Source organism: Toxotes jaculatrix, chromosome 24 (assembly GCF_017976425.1).
Source record: "Toxotes jaculatrix isolate fToxJac2 chromosome 24, fToxJac2.pri, whole genome shotgun sequence".
NCBI classification, from domain to species: Eukaryota; Metazoa; Chordata; class Actinopteri; family Toxotidae; genus Toxotes; species Toxotes jaculatrix.
Genome location: NC_054417.1, coordinates 7,330,708 through 7,353,142, shown reverse-complemented (window position 1 = coordinate 7,353,142; position 22,435 = coordinate 7,330,708). Strand labels below are relative to the sequence as shown.

Genomic DNA, 22,435 nt, shown 5'->3' with positions numbered 1-22,435 from the left:
TTTCTTATACAGACTTCAGTCGTGCTGACACCAGCCAGTGAACCCAGTCCAACCAGTGCAGACATCTATCAAATATTTATTTCAATTTCCATGTTTTTGGATTGTATGTACAATAGCAATCCCCATTACTTACCAGAGGCTGCAGCCATTTGTTCCAGTATGTATTTGGACAGTGTCCATTTAAAGTCTTTATTTAGAGCAGAGCAGCAGCCGGTGATATCATCCCACCACTAGGGCAGATGTGTTGCTGCACTGGGCAGTTTGAGCCCGCTGCCCTCTGAAACCTACCTGGGGATTACTTGATAAGAGGATTGCCAAGTGGAGGGATTTGATTTTATAGAATTAAAACTGTAATTCTCTCCATCCTAACCATGCCACAGCACAGCCATTTCTCCACATTATTATTTTTCTCCCTGCTGCCATGTTCTTGTTTGACCAACAAGTTCCATTACGACATAATATGTCCTACATTTAAGCAGTTTTGACCTAAAAGTCACGAGATAAAAGGCACGTTTATTCTATGTTTGAGTGGACTGGCAGAAGGTGGCTGAAATCTAACATGGCCTAGATGCAGTTGTAAGCTGTGTGATAGCAAAGCAAATTCTTTCTACAGAGATGGATGTGAAAAGTTCATCAATTACAACAGAAAGTGTGCACTGGGACATTTTGGATGCCAAATGCTGTGCCAGTTGGCATTATTAGAGCGATAATCGTTACCCAAAACACCAGCCAGGAAAGAATCTGACGAATAATACAGTCAACAAAATGAAGACCGCTCCAGCAGATCGTACTGACGTGTGCTTTTGTAATTCCTTCCACTCCTCCAAGTTTTGTCCGTCACTTTGCCTCTCACTCCTCTACATCCGATTTTCCCAACTTTTCCTCCTCCCCTTTCGTCTCCCCGTATGTGGCGCTCTGTATTCGTTGACCCTCAGCTAGCATATGAGGTTCAGGTCAAACTGAATTACTGAGGAATGTTCCCCTGTTCAATGGCCGGCCCAGTGAGCCTCAGCATGGGAGCACTTCCCCTTCATTGACAGCCAGAGGGACTTTCATTTTGGAGGAGGGGGCAGCTCCTTCCAGACAACTTTCCCATGTAATTCCCACTGTCTTTGCAGTGTTCATCGGCACCGTGGAGCCGTGAGCCAAAGCAGTCAGTTTAATGATGTGTACGTGTGAGGCACATCTCAGGATCTCACCAGCTTGAGCCTTGTTGAGACTCTCTGCTTCTGTGTCTGCAGGCCATCCAGCTCAATTAAGGCTGCTTTGAATGCATTCCTCCCCTTAGCCTGCTCTACATTTATCTTCCCCCACGAACAGCACGTGGGAACTCTAAAAACAGTCAGAGTCCTGCAGAGCTCTCTGGGGCTGGTATGAACCTGTTTTTGTGAATACAGCATCTGAAAAAAAATAAAAAAAACCCCAAAAAACCAAAATAGCTCAATAACGAATTTTGACATTTTGCCAGGCTGCGTGTTTTTGATGCAAAGAACCCGAACACGCCGTATTCCAGCTGAAGTCTCATGCTTTGTGTTTCACTGAATGTTAATAAGCTGGAAATCCAGAAAAATGGGACTATCAGATGTCTTTTCTCTGTGTCTCCTGTTGGCTTAACTTCGAGTAATGTCACTCAGGAAAAACATAAAGTTTAATGGTCTGACACAATTTATAACCAATAAAAGGCTTTTATTTGCTAGCCATCAATGGCTTACTGCATGCACTGACTGTTTTGCCTGGAGACAAGGCTTTACCCAGACACCCTCGCTGGCTGCTCAGTGATGTCATTAGAGCCGGAGCATTTTTGTGGTTTCTAAATGGATGAACCCGCTCTGTGTGAGTTCACCAAGGTGCGAAGACTTGTGGGCTGTTTTTGCAGTTACTGCTTTCAAACTGCCTGTTTTCCAGTTAGACCTGGCATAAAATCTAATTTGTCTTTGTATAAGGGCCGTTTGAGTATCTTGCCTTGCAAATATAAACCTGTGTTTTCCCTTTATAAAAGCTGTTGTTTATATGTCTCATATTCATGCCTTTAAAACCCCCACAAATGTTTCACTTCTTTAATAAGAACCCAAATTAGATTTAATTTTTAAGTCATCCTCATGCATGCCAACATTTTACAAGATAATATGGTCTTGTCCTTGTTTACTACACACAGCCTTCCTGCTGACATACTTTCACAGGCGCACGCATCTCACAAGTTTTTAGATCAAAGCAGTCAAAACACACTTTGTGAGCATTCCCTCTTGTTTCATATTTCTTTCCTTGTCACGGTGAAACCTTCGACGGAGCGAGAGGTTTACGAGGTTGGAAAGGGGGTCAGGATTGTATCTGAGGTTGAGTGGGGCAGGGAATCTCAACAAACTTCGCCTCCCCACTTTCTTGGCTGTAAATCATCGGATAATAGCGAGAGAAACATGCAGGACCTCGTCCAGTGGCTGGAGGTGTTGGCTCAGCTGGAAAGGAAATGGATAAAGGCTGCTGGAGAAGCTCACCTTCATGCAGTAAAACTCTTTCCCAAACACCTCTCTTGTTGTCTTTAAGTTCTTTAAGCCATTTGGTGACACTCTTTACTTAGAGTGAATTACAATGAGCGCAGAAACTTTTAATTACTTGATTACCAGCATACCAGAGTGCCAGAACGAGAATGCTATGGCAATGCTCCTCTGACAACTGAAAGAACATGGCGGAGAGAATTGCTAGATCCAAACTTTTTTCCTTTTATCGCTGTCTGTCTGTCTGGGAGTAAAGGGGTGAATCTAAATCTAGTGATGCAACAAACACATGAACACATCACGTCTGCAGAATCGCTAAATTTATCACAAGGGGACATGTGGGGACTGTAACAGCTGCCCAGCAACATGTGCATTCAAACACACTAACACGCACATGCACCCAGGGGTGGGCGCAGTGGAGGTGGCAGACCCTTGGCTCGAGTGCTCCTGTTTACCGTACTTTTGTCTCTATTGTTTGTGAAGCGGCCATTTGTCTGCCTCTGTAAAGGGCTACTGTTTGCCCGCCTCTCTGAAAACGATGTGTTGACAGCCGGTGTAAAATACCCTGTAGCCTTTGCACAGTCTCCATGAGTCAGCAGAACCTTCTAGTATTACGGTACAGTAGTAAATGTGAGTCCCTGCTGCCCAATTACTTTAGCCCAGGCCAGCCAGGGTGTGAAAGACACAACAATGTATGAAACGTGTGACTTCCATATGGTATGGGGGCACCTTTTTTTTTTTTTTTTTTTTTGAATCACTGAGCATGTCAAGGCTGCAAATGGAAGGAATTTTATCATATTAAACTGCCACAGATGTAGTTGGACCAAGTAAGGGGCACGTTGAGTTTTGGAAAGTGTGTGCATCAGCTCTTCTTCCACCCTCTGCACCCTAGAGTTACCCAGACCAAGTCATCAGTACTCTTCAAATAAAGTATTTCTTGCATCGTCCCCTATCAAGCTCTCTTCCATTCCTCTCGCAACTATTTTTGCCACTTCACTTCCTGCAGGTATGTGTACAACTGAGATCAAACCCACGGATTGCCTTTGAGCCGAGCGCCTTTATCGCGCTTTCCCCTCTCTATGATGGCAGGCTTTTCTCGCTGCCACATATAAACACTTTTGCCTTCAGATATGATCAGATGACACGTCATAAGTTAATTAGTTAAAGTTAAAAACACACCCTGACCTTAACACCCTTCTCTGCAAATGTCCTCAGAGATCTTTACACATACTTTGGCAGATGCGTGAGTCTGTGAAGTGAAAAACAGGCTTTGTTTACCCCGCCTGACACAATTATGTGTCAGAATGTGACACAAGCTAGACAGCCATCACTGGAAAAGCTTAAATACACACTCAGGACTATTACCTGTTGGAATGAGAATGTGTGGCTCGATACGCTCAATTTCAAAACAAGGTTTGTCTGGATGAATGTTTTTTTTTCTTTCTCTTTCTCTCTTGCTCCATATCAACTTATCCTTCCTCTTCATATCTGTGGTCGTTCAGGTCCAGCAACAGTGTAGAGTCATCTCTCTTTTATGTTTTAGATATAAAAGATTCAAAACTGTGTGAGTGTGTGTGCATGTCTCTGCATATCTTTTCCAGAGTGTTTGTACATGTGTGCTCATCCATGTGTTTATGAGTGCCCCTTGTGTGTTTGTGTCTAGCTCCATCCTTATTTTCCATGAGCCGTGCTGGTGAGTAAACCCTCTCGACAGACAGACAGACAGACAGACAGATAGACAGGCAGACAGGCAGAGAGGCAGGCGGGTGGTCGGGTGCTGCAACCATTTTTAAAGCACATCTGCTCGTCCGCAATGTTTCATTTCGTCTGAACAGGAATGCGTCTGTGGCTTGGAAACAATTGAGGTCAGGCCCTGCTCGCAGTATAAGAAAACATTTAGGGAGACAGACAGTCAGGCAGGGGTAATCCACGCTTGGCGAGCACATTCCTCTGAGCTCAGGAGGAGTCTCGGAGGATTCTTCATGTCTGATTTTTGCTGCTTCAGAAGTTTAGAGATGCTGTGAAGGCATTTGATCTGATCTTGGTCTACAAAACGATGCCTTTAAATGATTGCCCTCACTCTGATTTTGCAGATAATTCCCTAAAGTTGTGACTGCATCCGTCAATCATTTGCATCCCTCCTACAAGGTTGCCCAGCGCTTTTATGTTGCACTGGTGTAATTAAGTATTCCAGCTCTGAGACTCTGGTAAAGCACTGAGGGCTTGATGTTATCACAGAGGGAAAGCATGAACAGCTAAGAGCCTTCAGCATGTTGTTGACTTTGGAGAAATCTTGCTAATCATGATCATCTCAACTCGTTTGACTGCATTACTCAGTGCGGTGCACACGTGTCCAAACAAAGTCCAAGACAGAACTCCATACATTGACAGGAAGTATGAATAAGGGAAAATAAGGGTTTTTAAATGAGCCACATGGTCGCTGTCTTTTAAACGTTTGTAAGGTATACTGGTGTCCAAGTCCACGCAAGAAATCAGCTTTTTTAATTTGAAACTGTAGCATCATAGGAAGGTATTTGTGTAGAACATGAAGAACAAAATGTTGATTAGACATGTCCCTTTTTTGTGAGGACATCACAAGGCCACATGGCAGCATGAAAAGGCGTGTGTTCTTTGTGTGCTCACAGTAGAACCTCATCACATTTCACCTCGTCAATAATTGATGGTCTGCCGTGGTGAGGTAAGGCTCATTGTGCCTGGCTGGCTGGCTGGGTGGTTGGGTGTGTGAGGTGCTGACATGTGGCTCCTGTTTTTCCGCTGCCCCTCCGGTGCAGACGGGGTCCACGGTGGGAGGCAGGAGGTCAGGAACCAGCTGTGGGTGAGACGATGGGAACAGGCGTGGGTCAGGCCGTCGTTTGGCATCCACGATGGCGCTTTTTGGTGATTGATTGGACCTGCTTAATGCATTGGGACCAATTGAGCGGTCACAGATGTGGGAGCCCCACCCCTCAGATGCTTGAAACAGATGAAAATGTTTACACTGAGGGCTGACACTAATTTTGATGCCATCTCTGTATTTTATGCTAGACTGCAGAAAGGAATTTATTCTTTTAAATCTTAAGGAAACAAAACTTGAAAATAATTTAGGATGAAACCATCTTTGGGAATCACTTGAAAAGATGTAAGAATTTGAGCTATGTGAGGTGTAAAAATACTCAGAATTTTATCTAAAAATGTAAATTATTACATTTATTGAGCCAAAAATCAAAGCCATTTTCACCCCATCTCCACTTCAACCTTCCAGGCAGTTGTCACTCTGTTTTCCTGTCAGACTGGGTTGGATGTTATAACTTATCAAACGCCTCGGTAAGCCCATTGTCCAGCACTGGGAGCTTGGGTGAAAATTTGGACCGGTGCAGAAGGTTACATAACACAGCTGTAGAAGGATTAAGGATGGGAATGACCGGTTCAGAGCCGGGGCCGAAATGTTGCCAGAGTCCCTCTGAACACGATGCCCTATGTGGGCCACGGGGATTGCGTGCGTGTCAGGGCTCTTAACCCAGCGGGAGTGCAGACGCTAATACATAAATGCATGGCAGCTCCGCTCTCATCATAACATTTATGCATCCCTCGCAGCCACTCTGTGTACATTTGTGGTTCACAGCAATTGAAATGTTTAACTCCCTGTAAGCTTCAGTGACAATATTGAAAAGACGGTTTATATTAATGCATCTTTTAAACATTCTGATGTGTGTTTTGATGTCAGGAGGAAGAACTGCTGCAGGGGAAAGGCTGAAGCTTTATGTGGAGTTTTATCTGTTAACATCTTTCTATACAGAGGGGAGATTAAACACACTTGATAATAAGGTGGTGCACAGCAGAGGAAATAGGAAACCAAAATGCAAGAGACAGCACTTTTTTTCTCTTTCATTATGTGCTTAACAGCAAACAATGTACAATGGATTCACACCACCTGTATGGAGGAGCCATTATAACAGCGATGAAAACACAGCTAACTGTCTGCCTCCCACAATGCAGTTCAAAGCGTATGGGTCCGACATGTCAGCTCAGGTTGCCAAATGCCCTCTCGCCGTGATTGATCCTCCCTCAACCCTGACAGATCGTGTCTTTGCATGCCGCGACGCTCTGAAGCAAACAGCCGGCGCGTCGTCTGAGCACGAGCAGGGTTTACACAGTGTCTGGATATGTGGAGGAAACAGGGTTAATCTGCTGTGAATGCAACAAGGCTGGTGTCATGATGGTTCTGCACTGCGCTCTCTGTTTCATCTCACAGGAAGGGATGTAGCGCTTTTGATGCTGCTGGAGTTGCATGCGTTAAAGGCGGCAAATGATCTTTGAGGTGTAAGTGTGTGTGTGTGGGTGGACAGCAAATGGTGTCAGCTAAGAAAGTGAGCAGAAAAACATGTGTGTGTATGCATTGCAAGCAAGTGCAAAACCAAAATTTGTAACTTTGAAGTGTCAGTATTTCAGGAATTAAGAAAGTAACTCTTGTTTTAAAGGCATGGTCTATAGATTTTCACATGAATTTTCAGGTAGAATCTAACTGAAGTTGTCTGTTGTCTAATGTTTGTATTAAAAGCAATACACAGTGGATCAGTTTAAGAGCTTTTAATCCTTTCTGATGTGAGTTTGGTGGATTGTTTCTTTTAGCTTTAAAACACCGCCCGTTTGATGTCATGCAGTGGGTTATGGGAGTGTTCTGAGAATTAGTTTGACCTACAGAGGAGCGTGTAATCCCGAGCTTTTTGCATGACAACAGCGTTGTGTTTGTTTGCCTGCAAACGTCCTCATCACCAAGGTCTCCAGACATCTTCCTCTTGCTGCATTAACCACTGATGCATAGGAACACAGCAGTAGAAAAAAGGTGGTGTTGTAGTTTAGAGCCGCCGCTGAAGCTCAGCGGGATTCCCTCCTCCGCCGAGGCCCCTGGTGATCTCAGGTGATTCCAGGTCACTGGGAACCGCTGGAAGTCTGCGTCGACACTGCTCATGATTGGCTGCTGGAGTTTACCCAGCCGAGCTTTATAATGGGGCTCCAAAGAGGAAGAAAAACAGCAGAGGAGGAGGAGGAATGTATACACGGTCAACTGTCAGCTTGTGCTTTCATCACATGCCTGAAAAAATTCCCGTTTACTCACAGCATATAGAGCACTGAATACAAACATATGTAAATACAGTTTTCTGGAAACCTTTCCTCCTCTTTCAGAGGACTAGTCTGATTTATACAACCTGGATCATCTCATTAAAGCTTCCTGCATTTTTATATTGGTAATGATGTTTTATTTACATTCCCAGTCGGTTAATTGTTCAGTGACAGTGACACAATTAAGAAAAGGCCAGAGAGGGCAAGACTCAGACCACTGCCACTGACCTTCTGACAGGTTTTAAACAGAGCCTGAAGAAGCCAAACTTATCTGGAAAAGAAACTTTGAGCCATCCTACTTGCTGTAGTTATTACACTTTCGACTTTACCTCCCAATATGGTTTGGATAATGTGGCTACACTGTCGGCTAAACTGCTGGCTGATTGTCTGACTGCTCATATTTCCTTCCCTGTAAAACATTGTTAGTGTGATCATAACCATTCACAACAATGGCCACAACTACAAAAATAAGACCCCAGTAGTAATAATTATCCTTTAAAATGAGGCGTTCCTGTGTTCTGGCCCTTTCGGGTGACATTTATAAGAACGTGTGTTTTAGCAGAAAATGAAAACATCATAATCAGCGCACGAGACCCAGCACACTTTTTTTCCAAACACAATTATAACATGACTTTTTGCATTTCCAGCCCTCTGTGAGAGATGGCTTGAGATAAACTTCTTGACATAACAGCTTTTGGGTCGGACTCTGGCTCAGTCTGACTATTTTGATAGGCCAGTTTACACAGCTGGTAAAAGTTTACGACGTGAGTGATTGGCAAAATGTCTCACATCAATTGGGATTGAAATGCAAATGACAAACTTGGAGCGGAATTTGTCAGTCTAAACACATACATAAACACACACTGAATATAGAGCATTACAGATTGTTTTCATGTGCGCTTGAATGCTGGTCAAATATAATACACTTCCACGCCGCCATCAGCTGAATGTGAACGTCGCCAGTGAGCGTTTTGCACTAGAATACTGTTTTGACTACTGCTTGTGCCAATTACTATAATTATGTTTAACACAGAATGTCAAATTGCTCTATATTTGGAGATGATTTTCTCGGGGTGCAGTTGGCTCATGCTCCGTTGCTCCTGGAACATGCCTGTGCATAAGTGGCCTGAAACTTAACCCCTTACAGGGCTGACGCACAGCCATAACACAGACTGGAGGAATGCCAGGCCAGTCCTGTTTAACAAAACAATATCTGCAGTGAGAAGTTCCAGAGAGCTTTTTTTTTTTTATTTTCTCAAGGTAGTGTAATGGTGTAAGCATACAGAATGTGGTAATAGGAAGGGACACATTGTGTAACTGGAACATGAGTGTGTTAGTCATTCTCAGGTGTGGAGCATGCAGCCACACACACTTTCACACACACAGCTTTGTGCATTTTTTTTTTTTTTTGCACACATGCACGCATTTATGAACGGTCTCACAACACCTTCACTTTAATGAATTTACACACCCACCCACCCCAAACTTCTCACACTAACCCAAATACAATAATGCAAACACACACTCTAATACACTCACACACACCCAAACACACCTCCTTGTCTCACAGCCTCGGCACTTCGCTTGACTTCCTCCTGGATTTGTCACAACCACACCATGTGTTTCACAATCGGCATGCCAGGCTCTGCTGTACCTAATTCAGTCCGGTGCCATTAGCAGGAACGCAGCGGTGAGAATGTCTTCCACCAGTAGTAGTAGTGTTAGTTTATAGTTTGGCACACTCTTTTCAGTCCAGACAGTGGATTCATCCATCAGCCTTACATCCCCAGCTGGGTCTTAATCACCAGGGGTTTTTCCCGACAGGTAAGGCGCTCAGAAACAATGATGTCTTGTCAGAGGAGACGAGGAGATGTTAGTCATGAGTTATTTTGGGGGGTTTGGGAGGCTGGCAAGGGGGTTTGGGTGTCTGCTCCACTGAAGAAATGTGAAAAATGTGCAGGTGATTGTGATTACTCGCGGCTGTCTGCTGTATACACTTGTGTATACAGCAGACTTGTGTGCAGTTTATGAGTTGTGATTGATTTTCTTGTTGTTGTTGTTGTTGTTGTTGTTGTTGTGTTTTTTTTTTTTTGGAAGAGCTACACAAGAAACCCAAGTTTATCTGGTTTTATCTTAATTGTTTACTAATTAATGTATTCACTAGATTAATGAATGGCCTTATTAGCATACCTGGCTATGTATGTGAGAGCGATAATTGGAGGACATCTGGCAGCTCATGTGCCTCTTGTGTCAATACACTGCGTGGACACTGTATTAACATCTTTTTGAATGCAGTATTTAACATTTGAATTAATGACTTTTGGTCTCAGACCAGCAGAGCATATGTTGCACTGCCAAAGGAGGTGTTTTCATCTGCGATTTGGATAAAAAACACTCGGAGAATGACAAACAGTGTATATGTTTCATCTCTGACTGTCAGATGCAGGCTGGGTTGTCCTGGAGCAGTGTTTCTCTCGTGTTCCAGTTGTTGTGATACCTCAGGAGAGGCAATAAAACAGGCTTCTTTATTATCCGTGCTAGTGTGCCAAGATTTATCCCATTAAAGTCTGGAATGCCCTCACGTGGGAAAAGGATTGGACTCGCACAGTCAATTTCTTTGTTTAGCCCAGTTCACGTGTGTGTATTTGTGTGTGAGTGTGCTACAGTGAGTATGTTATGAGTGTGTGTCTGCATGTAAGGTCTGGCGCGAGGATGCCCTGATTTTTGTTTCCTCTGAGCTATTTTTGTCTGGACAGAACTGCAAGCTCTCTGTTTTGCGTGGTTAGCGGACGACCCCGTCTTCACAGTGTGTGAGAGTGTGTGTGTGTGTGTGTGTGTGTTTGTGTGTGTGTGTGTGTCTGCTGATTTGCTGGCAGCCCCGTGTGGTTTCTGCTCTAAGGCAGAAGTCATACAAAGATGAAAGAGAGAAGTGGTGGTTTCTCATATACAGAGTTGATATTGATTTTAATTAAATAGTAGATAATATTAGCCATCTGTGAAGGACATTGATAAGTGTGTTAATGGAGAGTCCCTTGATTAGTTTTTTCTCCTTGACAACAGTGAAAATTCTTGGGAAACACCCTGGTTACTTGTTGATTTAGTACAAAAACAGAAATTTCAAACGTGGAATTAGTGCCACTGAAAAATAGCCTGACTGTGTCACTCCCTGAGCAATGATCACACTGATGACTGACTCCTGTTTGCTCTCGTCTTTCCTCCCCTTCCTCTTCCCTCCCTTTTGTTTAGGGAAAAGCTGGCCGTGGCTCGCCTGCAGAGGGAAGTCGCACGGAGCAAGAGCGAAGGAACAATGGTAAAGTACAGTGGAGCTGCTTCACCCCTGTAATCTGCACAAAGCCAAAACAACCACAGTGTGCTCACTTCACACACACACACACACACACGCCCATGCACACACAGATACACACTGTCATACTCTGCCATGCTGTCACATCGGCCAAAGTCATCTTTAGTGTTTCAACGCTTCATCAGTTGATCTCAAAGGCGACAGATCTGGAGAAATGTTGCATAAGCTGCTGTGTTTCAGGCATTTGGTCCCAAAACCAACAACACAAACTGCTGAGAAGACAGAGAAGAGAAGAGAAGACAGAGAATCCCAGTGTTCAGTCTGTCAGTTTTAAATGACACATTTCACTCAAATAGTATTATATCTAATGGGCCTAATGTCCTGTTCAGTCATTCTGCAGTAACTACAGGTACACAGATGAATGGTCAGGTTGTGTAACATTACAAGGCTGCAGTTGTGTCACCCTGCATTGTTCTCTGCGTGACGGGGAACTGCTGATATCGTGCTTTCACTTCTTTTTCAAGTGAACTTGTGAAAGGGGGTGGAGGGAATTCAGAAGGTGGAGATCTGCATATACAGTACATGTGAACAGAGGCGCGTATCTGTCTTTCTGTGTGCGAACCTGTGAGTACAGTGTGTTTGTCTAAGCGAGGTCAGAAAGTGAAAAGTTGAACCATGTGATGAAGCTCGGCTCAGCTGATTGCAGCCTCCGAGCAGAGGCTCTAACCACAGGCCCAGCTGCTCGGCTGCACCCCAGTGACGCCTCTGATTCTCTTTATGGCAGCAGGCCTAAAGCAACAGCACACAAGGGCTGATACACTCCGAGATTTTCGCACTATTGTGTGTGATTCTCTGTTGATCCCTGAAGGAGGAATGTTGTTGTTTTTTTTTTCTCGCCTTTCCCTACAGTGAAGGAGGTCAAAGCACGGGGTCAGATAAAGAACAATGCCCCTGGAGCTGGGCAGGGAGTCAGCGTGTTGCTCAAGAGCACCTCAGCACTGTCACTGAGGCTTGAATTTATTTCAGAAACAGTAGCTGAACCAAAGACTGTGTGTTAGGAGCTGATGGAGAATCGAGACACAACACAAAGAAAACGGCACATGCATGCAACTCCTTTTCCCTCGATTTCACCCATTCCCTCTCCTCCCTGACCTCTTCGTGACTCTACTCATACTGTCACCCCAGTCATGCGTATGTATGTGAGACAAGAAGGCTCAGTATTGATTTCCACGTGGGCAGATATACTTTAGTTCAATGGAATGCGTGCATCCACCAATGAGATTTGACTCCATGTCTCAGAGTAATATGGGCAGCACTGTTTCTCATATGCTAGAGTCGCCTGCATCGCAGCCTTAATTTTCTACAAACGAACTAAGAGGTGTAAACATGTGGCCAGGTCCACTCTTCTCTTTCTTACTGCTGTCTTCTGTGTATACATAACGTAATTCAGTTTGCGTGTCCACACCTCAAGGCTACACCTCCGTGTGTCAGCACCTCGTCCTGTAACACTAACCTTACATCCTCTGACCTCAGCACAGCCTAAGAAAAATATATCATTCGCCACGTTGTGAGACTCTGCTGAAGGCCCAGCTCTAAGACTCACGTGAGTGGATGACACGCTAATTATTACTTTAGAGGGGTGTGTGAATTGCTGCGTGCGCATGCTCAGGGTGAGAGAGGGAGAGAGGGATGAGTTATCTGTGCCAGACAGGAGGAGGGTGAGGGGGGTATGGAGGAAGAAAAGGAAGAGGGGGATATCACTAAGCTCCATTTGAAATTGGGATTATCCCCGTTGGAGTCCCCTTGCACTCTCTCTCTCTGGCATTCCTGGGAGGCTTCGGAGCTCAGGCACGGTTCTTCAATAGAAATGAAAAAGAGACTGCTGCATCAAGGAGATAATTGTCAAAGTGCTGGCAGTGTGAAGTGGGAACTGCTCACCACAGCCGCAGCCTGTGCCCTGCAGACCCCCACACCCTGACGCCCACTTCCATGCCCACTCACTTCCCCCAACCCCCATCTTCGCCTGCCAAAGGGACTAACCCAGAGAGACAGATTAAAACAGCCGCAGACTTTTGAAGTGGCTCTACGCGTTCTCTGTATCTGATGCCTCTCTTTAACAGCCTCTGTTCCCTTCCTCGGTCTTCCCTCTCTACATCCATTAGCGCCTTCTGTGTAACGCGATCAGAGAAGCAGCGGTGCCACCCATTGCAGACCTGTGCTGGTTGCTTCTGCTGAGCAGCTCCACAGTGGGATGCCATGCTGTACCATTACTACTGCGCTGTGTAGGAAAAGAATGTGAAAGGCATCTTTATTATTGTGCACACTGCCACAATTGTAAGCCTCAGGTCTGGCTTGCGCAGTTACACAGCTGTAAATGAGACATCATTAACAACACAGTTTACTGAGGAGCGTGTGTTTTAATTGGGTCTCCTGTTGTGAAACGCGGTGGCTACTGGCAGTGCAGAAGTACAACGCTCTTTTGTTATGGATCATTTGGGAGAATCGCATAAAACCTTTTAAATAATTTGCTGGGCAATCAGTGTTGAGGCTCAGGGTACGAGCATCTGCAAAGTATTTCACCACAAATATGGCCACACAAGATGCATTTGTTATTAGTTTGAAGTGATATGGTCTAACAACCACCAGACCTGCTTGTCTTAGACCACTGTTTGTGTCTTAAACTTTATATTAGGGCTTGGACATGGTGCTTTTGGCCTGCTCTGCAGAGCGCAATCTTTAAAGCTCTCACAAGAAAAACAGTGGATTTCCCGTTAGGTGTTTGATAGAGCACAGGTCATGGTTTATCCTGTGAGGGCCTCAGTTTCTTTCCAACAAGCCTGGCCTGTCTGTCTCGAGTCAAACCGCTCATTCACAGCCTCATCGCTGCTGTAGGTTTTCTCTGGAATTCCTCACACCCCGGCCCAGAGGCGTGGTGCAGGGCGGGGCCGCCCTCTGTCGCCCACTCTCTTTTGATGCCACTCTGAAGTGCAGTCTAAGTCCATCATGGGCAGGATGCTGGGTTTCCTGTCAGGCAGAAAACAGAGAAAACAGAAGTCTATATGCAGGCTTGTAAAGGCAACACCGCCTGCCCTGCTGAGGGGGCTGGGCTCTCCATTAAATAGGCATTTAAAACTGTTAGGTAAGATTATGACCACTGGAAACGGCTGTCTAAACAACATGTGAAAATAAACGATCTGGCTGTGAGAGAAACTAGCTTTATTTTTCTTTGGGTTTTGTGGACGTGCTCTGATATCTGAGCTTCAACAGATATGAGCCTCACACATACAGTAGATTCACTCAGTTATTTCCCTGGATGTTTGGGCTGATTACAGTGTTTGATTCGTCCGTGGCTGACTGAAGCATACACGTGAACGATAAAGGGAATTGTTTGTGCTCGAACTCGGCTTAATTGTGTAACTTACTCATTTGAAAATCAGATTTCTCCGGAGTATTTCATGTAGAAAATGAAGTTAAGATAAGAAGGGAGCAGCTGCATCTGTGAATATAAATGGATGGCACAGAATGGTGAAATAACCCCTGGAGCCATGATAGGAATCAGCTATTTTTGTCCATGAAAACAGATTTCTCATGTGCTACAGTCAGCAAGATTGTATGTGACATAGTTTGTAACACTGCATCAAGTAAGATGTACTTTGGAACTGGTTACCCAAGAGAGCTGCACACCCTTCCTGACAAGGTGTTTGGTCGTGAGTCATTCAGTTTTTTTCCTGTTAACCGATAAAACACTGCAGTCAGTGAGTTCAGGTGATTTTACTGAACTTGCATCTCCTTGTTGCTAAATCAGCTTCTAATGCTGTTAATTGAAACTGTTAATTGAAGAAACCCAGTATCCTTAAGAACTGGACCTGTCCACGTTTTATTTAAACTGAGTCACTTGACAGACTTCTCGTTTCTACATCTAATTAATTTGTGGTAATTAGTCCAAGGTGTCAAGGTTTATTTGACACTGATTTATTAATGTTTAAACAATCATAAAAAGCACCTTTAAGATGCACATCTTTTGTAGTGTGCTTTCTGTAGATAAAGAAGGGTTTTGAGGAGTTCCCAGCTTTAAAAGACAGGGAGAAAGGCTCGGTCCTCATGGAGCTCCATCGCTGAGGGACCTTCATAGAGTGTTTCTGACAGCTGTTTGGAAGCTGTGTGACAGCGTGGAGGTTTGGGGACCAGGGGGGACTCAGGTGCTGTCTCTGCAGATTGGCCTTATCAGCCACGGACAGGGGCGAGGGCCGAGATGGGGTCCCCCCAGCGTTCATCACATTCACTGGGTGACGAGCGCTGACAGCCAGGCTCAAATCGCATCTCCACACCGTCCCTTTCACCCACTCTCCGGAGTGTATTTGTGTGAGTGTGTGTGTGTGTGTGACTGACTGAATGACTCGGAGTGCGTGGGTGGGGTGGGGGAGCTCCCTTGGCAATGATAAATGGGCCGCTCATATGATTTAGCATATTCCTGGGGTGTATGTATTATTTGCTATAGTGCCTGCGGCTGTCTAACACAGAAGTGGTACACTCTAATGTAGTGGCTCTCCATGATAATTGAATTGATGGAGCCCTGGGGGACATAGGACACAGATTTTAGTGAATAAAACGCTGTTTAGACTCAACCTTATTTCTATAACAAGTCATCTCAGAAAACATATGCTCCCGTGAATTTCTCCTCATGAAGAAACAATAACACTTCCCCTGCTTTTCAGTTCTGTTCTGAGGTCTTTGTCAGGGCCATAATTAATATTGTATCCTTGTAAAATAAATACTTTGAATGGGATTTAATTTAAATGCACTTTAAAAAAAATATTTAAGTTTTGTTTTGTACACTCTTGTCTTCATGATATATATAATGATCTGTCTTTAGTGCAGCGCCTCAGATCTGGCACTTATATGTGCCAGCAAACCAGCCAAATTATCCTCATGTTACACTTTCATTTGGCTTCAGTTTTGCTGACGAGAACACACACACACACACACATACACACACACACACATACACAAACACACACACACAGCCTAGTGGCATGTTTTATTTATGAATGAGGAACCTGCGCGGTGTATTGTGTCCCTGATGTTTGCTTTAGCAGCGAGCCAGAGATCCGCTCCCGGCCCTTTGATTAGGCAAAGAGCTCCGACCAAGGGGTTCCTGCGTAATGAAGAGATTATTGAGCCCCCTGAACTGTACCCCAAATCCTGCATTAATGCACAGACATATACAGTCGCAGATGGACATCCTATAGAATCGGAGACAGAGTCATGGCCATGCGCTCACATGCACTTAACCTGATAACATTGTGCTGCAGCATTTCTTTTATGGGATACAGCACTGCAAGCACAACAAGGAGAAGCAGTGGTCCCTAATTAATTTAGAGTCCTCTGTGGATCTTGGAGGGTATCAGGGGGGTTTGAGTTTTCTAGTGATTCAGCTCGGATGAATACCATTACCATCTAATACTGTCCAATTACAGAGGCAAGCTTCATTCTGGACATCTAATACAGATTTCGACATATGAGTCTCTATAGAAGAAACAGGGCGGAAGGTCTCTGGGTGGCAGTACGACCTAGTGTGTGCTACAAACACACAACATGACACACATAAATTAGGTGTTTGTTGTTTCTCTTGTTCCAGATTTTTCATTTATTTCTGTGCATTTAGGGCAATGAAATCAATAGCATGTCGCAGTCCATTCACGAGCTTTACATGTTGATGGTGATAAATTCTGTCATATCTAGATGGACATGGTTTTTATCAACCAGGAAATGAAACCAGCCTTGTCTGTGACAGAGGTCAAATTTAATCCTGAAACACCCATCTGGGCTTGTGGGATATATGGCTCAGTAGACTGATATAAAATCCTGCCTGGGCCATTTTATAGATTACTTGGCCTATTCCATTTGATATTGCTTTTTCCAACCACTGTTATTGTTTGTTAGAGCTGGCTTTGTTGGAGCTGCTACTCCAACTAGTTTTCTTCCAGGAAAATGTTGCCCTCCACAGGGGGAAGACAGTAATGCACCTCTTTCAGCCTGGACCATGACAGGCAGTCAAGTGAGAGGATTATCTCTTCAGTCGTTGGATTAACTAAAGTAAATGTTCTCACAGAAAGTTGCCAAGCGTGTTTTCATCACATCCCATCTCAGCGTTGACTTTGAGACGTCTTCCCAGGGCATTTCTAAAGGCGTGTTGCCTTTGTAGCTAAGGCTTATTAAAGAATATGCTTTCAATTAGCATACTCCTTACCACAGGAAAAAAAAAAAAAAAGCCATGAAGTTGCTGTAGACAATAAACATTTCAAGCGAGAAAGACTGTAATGTATTGCAAGAGATTTCTGGCCACATAAAGATATGGTTATGTTTGATTCAATGGCCTCGGGCCCTGTTAAATTGCTGAAATTATATATTGAACAAAAGCAATAGAGGCCTTTTTACTACAACGTAGACTATAAATCCTGTGTTGTTATTGAGGCTGTTGGCAAGACTCTGTCAGCAGACACATAGTGGTCGGTGATTTATGCCTGGGGTGTTAGTTGGGCCATGTGGGCAACAAAAATCAGGACTAAAGCTACTGTGCTTTTGTGAGAATCCATGCCAACTTGCTGAACAATACTATACACATTAATACATGTGGTGCTGCAAAGAAAAGGCCTTTGTGCTTGTTTGCATTGAGGTGAAATTCAGCTAAACTACTAGATGCTGGAGGTTGGACTTGTAATTAGCAGCTTTTTAGAGCTTTTATGCCATGATTGTATTATTAAAAACATGTTTCTGTCCTTATTCCTCAAGGGAAAAAAAATGTTTTCTTTGTACTTTGCCATGTAAGTAAATAATGTGCTTGCAGCACTTGCAGTAGGGATGAAGAAAGCCTTTTGCATGATGCATTTTTGCATCTCTTGACCCAATTTCCACAAAGAAAGAAAGTGAAGAAGAGCCAGAAAGTCGCTGGTTTCTGTCCAGATATATAGGTCCAGCTCTTGGCAGGGGGATGTACTACTTTATGCTTCTGTACGACTGGATTTACAGTGGCCATTACTTCTGACAGGGGGAGCCTCCCTGTTGTGTAAAGAGTTGCTCCACATAGTAACCATGAATTTATGGCCACAGAGAGGACCAGAACTGGTTTTAATGGTGACTTGGGTTTAATATTCTCTCCCCTCCGACCGATTCACCCAGTTAAAATCTGCTTTTGCGACAGAATTCCTGCCAAGTAACAGTAATGTGAAATATGGTTGTTTATTGGTTGCATTCAAGACAGTATGGTCACAGTAAAAATAGCAATTTTCTAAAATGTTAGGTCATTTACAGGCACGCCTTCCAGTTGTTTGGACATTATTCTTTCTTATTTGGTTTTATGTTGGTGCCTTAAATCATGGGTTCAGATGCAGATGATACATTCAGTAAAAAGACAAACATACTGAGGATGTTTTCACTGTATACAAAATTAAAGAAAAGATTTTTGCCTGAACACATTCTCCCATCAGTATTTTTAATACTGTTACACCACTAGATGTCCCTATAATGCTTGAAAAGGCACGTCAGCATGTCTGTGGTCATAGATCGGCGCTTAGCGTGAAGAGGAAGGCTTAAAGATGAGATCTGGAGTGAGAAAACAGATATTAATTCTGTACGGTCCACTGAACAGGCATTGCAGGCGCCCTCGAAGGTCTGTACAGACACGTTCTGTGATCTCACCTTTCAAGGCAGATGATGATATATAATCTTTTACCAAAGACTGACAGGATAATCCCCTACTGAACTCACTGCCAGAGAATGACTCGTCTCTTTGCAGACACAATTACCGTCATAATAACTTAACATCTACTCCTTGTTAAGCCAAACAAATAAGATGAAGTGCTCTTCACATTCAGATCTCTTATTCAGCAAAAGTTGCACCTTGGTTTGCAGGAGAAGCAACTGTTTGCAATTTTTATTTTCTAATTACAGTCAAGCCTCTTTGGCCTCGAACCATTTTGCAGTTATTTTACAATCTTGTATTTTTAGCTGATATTCCTGGTAAGATAGGGACAGATGGTTGATCAGTTAAACCCGCAGCTATGAAAACAGAGCCAATTGCTTCGTCATAAATTGTCAGCGGCGGTGATGCCAGGCTTTCTGAGACTGTGAGACTGAGAGAATGATTCTTGCTTGTTTGCTCAGTCAGCTAAAATCCTCAGTCTTGCTGGTAGCGGTTGCTGAAAGTCCCTTCATAACTTTTTCACTGCAAAAACTCACTCATGATGCCAACCCCCCCCTTTAAGCAAGGAGTGTGATAGCACAGTCAGTCTTTGAAGTTGGGTTTGAGGCGAGGATGGTTCTCTCTTTTGGGAGCAGATGGCTGAGGCCATCAGAAAGAGAAGAATCCAATTAAAGGCTGAAAAAAAAAAAGTTCATTTTTGAATTGTCTCTGGTGAAAAGGGACAGATAAAAATGGTCATGTGATCTGTGGAGACTTTGAAAGATCCTCGTGAGGAAGAAGGGTTAAACACACACCAAACCAGGCTTCAGAGAAAAAAAAAATCTATTACACTTTGCTATAGAACAGCACTGAAATGAAGTGTAGAAGAATGTGGAAAGAAATGAAAGGCTTAGCTTTACCATGACGGTGTTGTAAGTTATTGCACCTTAGCTGCAAACTAAATTGAACCTTTTCAGTTCTACCACCTCTGTCTTTCTGACAGGCTTTGGGATTTGAATCTGCTCAGGCTTAGGGATGCTGCTTACAGAGCTAATGACACTACAGCCTCTTGTTTAGCATGAACTAATCTTAAACGAGGCACTGAAACATTAAAAAAAAAGATGATAGCCAAATCCAGGGTGCGATCAGCCTAGCACCCTGAAAATACCAGACATTATGTCAGCATGCACTTCTTGGATTTCATAGACTGAAGTGTCCAAAATCCACACCCTGGGCCTGCAACTCGACCCTGGATTTTCTGACCCGCCGGCCCCAGACTGTCAGGTTAGGGTGCTGAGACCTCCCCTGTGTGCCCTCCTCACTCATGACTGTCTCCCTGTCCACGCGACAAACACCACCATCACGTCTGCAGACGATATGACATCCATGGGCAGTCATGGGGTCTATAACAACGATGAATCAGCTGTCAGACTGTTGAACATGGCCTTGCAGTACTTGCAGTACAGTGACAATAAAGTTTCTTGTGTTTTATGGCTTCTGAATTCAAAACCCATCAATCGCTGAGTCAAGTGAGGTCACATTTAGTCATAAAGAACAACTCCTTTGTTTTTTTGGCAGAGTTTGTGTGTGGGGGGAAGAGAACAGGGACGGCTGCTGCTGTGGTAAACAAGCTATTCATAGTTATGGTACCATTTGTGACTATTTTCTGCTAAGTATGCAGACTTTATGTGGAACCACGGCGCTAAAATGAAATATAAAGGGAGAGTGGAGGGAAAGATTGATGCACGGGAGACCAGGCTCTGTGATGCTGTGTGACATTTAGTATGAACTTTCTGTCACAGGGACAGAAGGAAGAGAGGTTCATTAAGAACATTTCAAAGTAACAACAAACTACTGAAAGTAATGCCCATCTGGAAGCTTAAATGCCATCATGCCCTTATTTCTTTCACCCCTAAAGCATGAAAAAAATGGCAGGGCTTTTTTTTTTTTTTTTAACCACAATGACATAAATTAGATATTAGATAAAAGAAAGATGTTTGGGCACAGTTTAAATGTTCTGTTTTCACTTAACCTTTCTCAAGGTCAGAGGTCAGGATCAGTGGCAAAATGACATCCCTCTAGCTGTCAGGGTTTTGAGGGACTTGCACTCAAGGACCATAAATATGGCATATGACTTAGGGATGATGAGCGTTGATCTTTTGAGCCTTTAGGCCACCGAGAGATAACCGCTCTTATTTTTGCGTCCACAGCGAGAAAAGCTGATCCACGAGCTAGAGGAAGAGCGACGCCTGCGACTGGAGAGCGAGAAGCGTCTCCGGGAAGTGACAGAGGAGTCAGAGCTGGGACGGGCGCAGATGGTTTCACTGCAGCAACAATTCTCCAGGTAAAAGGGACTACAGCGACCCTTAAATCCAGTTTTACACCCTCATACTGATTACTTGTACTCTAAAATGAAAAAAATTTAGTAAAAGTAACTGATTTTTGGCAGCAGTTTCCTGCAATTGCCACTACGCCTTTAGAAACTTCAAAATCGATATTTTGTCCCTGCTCTTTCTGTTTCATCATTCCTTTGGTCTTATCATTTCGTCTGAACACTTCAGAGATATTTCTCTTTGTCACTTGACCTTGTCATTGGCAAAAGATGGGTTGATACTTTACTTCGGCTTTGGAAAAGAGAAGTTATAGAGGCATGGAGTGCTCAAACAATGCTCTTGTCATAACTTCGCTCATACTTCTATTTCATGAGCCTGTCCTCCACCTCACAGCTGCTGAGGTGTGACAGAGTGGGACGGCAAATCAAGAGTTGGAGCCGAGTTGATGCCATAATTAGGCGATAGGCATTCAGTGCTTTACTTATGCAAAAAAAAAAGGAAAGAAAGAGAGTCCAGAGGATTTCACATTGACTGCTTATCTTCTCATTAAGTTGGTGGAGAAAATCCTGTACATTTTAATGGTCCCAGTGTTATAGTGCAGATGAGGGCAGAGTAGCCGCCAGGGGAAGAATAAAATATTTAAGAGCCATTCCAAAGATTTATCACATATTTAAAATGTTCCATTGTTGCCTCTGAATTAAGCTCAATGGAGTTTCTCACTCATGTTCAGCTTCCTCGCATCCGTTTCCATAAAAGCAACACCCTGCATCGCATTTGCACGGTTTACACTTCAGAGCTGCAGGACACAGCTTAGCTTCAACCCAAACGGGTTAAGCGCCTTGCTCAAGGGTCTTTTAGTAACAGTTTTAAAGGGGATAATCACATTTTCAGGGAATTTTCCCTTGCTTGGAATGTCAGTAGCAGCCCATACAGGAAATGACCTATGAAATGATAGTTTATAGGCAGTTTCCAATTGGTATAGCATGACTTTCTGTTCAGTCAGAGGTATATAAATCATCACAAATCCAGCATAAACCTGTCTGAACCGATTTTATATTTCCAACATAGCTGGCTGCACCTGTCCGTGCCTTGTGTTTGGGGTGTAGGATTGGTGGTTAGACACAAGTATCTCCTTGTTTGACCTGTGTGTGGACTTATTATGTTCTCCGCACACGTTGCCAGGAAAAAGTGATGCTGTTTGGAGAGATACAGTACATTCCCTCCTGGAGTAAGACTCTTAAAGGGGGTAGATGTAGGGGTGAATTCATAGATAGGGAAGGAGCAATACGAAAGTCGATGTCTCGCAGCCGGAGCAAGAGAAAGTACTGCAATTCCATTAGGAGGGAAATATATAAAGCTTATCCATGATTGGGTCCTGCACAGGTCCCCACAGAGACAGATGAATTTGTCGCCATGGCAGAGGTCGCTCAGATGGATGGTTCTCATTGGGTGCCAGACGGCTGCTGGTGCTCTGCAGTGCTCATTGTCATCATACTGGATTGCT

At 43.9% G+C, this 22,435-nt stretch overlaps 1 protein-coding gene across 3 annotated transcripts in view; it reads left to right on the top strand.

Annotated features, from left to right (window-relative positions):
• LOC121178113 (nck-associated protein 5-like) overlaps window positions 1–22,435 on the top strand; it is a 100,925-nt gene that overhangs the window by 30,304 nt on the left and 48,186 nt on the right. For 2 of the 3 annotated variants that reach the window (XM_041032633.1, XM_041032634.1), the window contains 2 exons: window positions 10,860–10,923; window positions 20,809–20,942. In XM_041032633.1, coding sequence (XP_040888567.1) covers window positions 10,860–10,923; window positions 20,809–20,942 — 198 coding nt within the window. Of the gene's footprint in view, window positions 1–9,313; window positions 9,438–10,859; window positions 10,924–20,808; window positions 20,943–22,435 lie in introns of those variants that run through there. The other variant, XM_041032635.1, reaches the window with a different exon arrangement.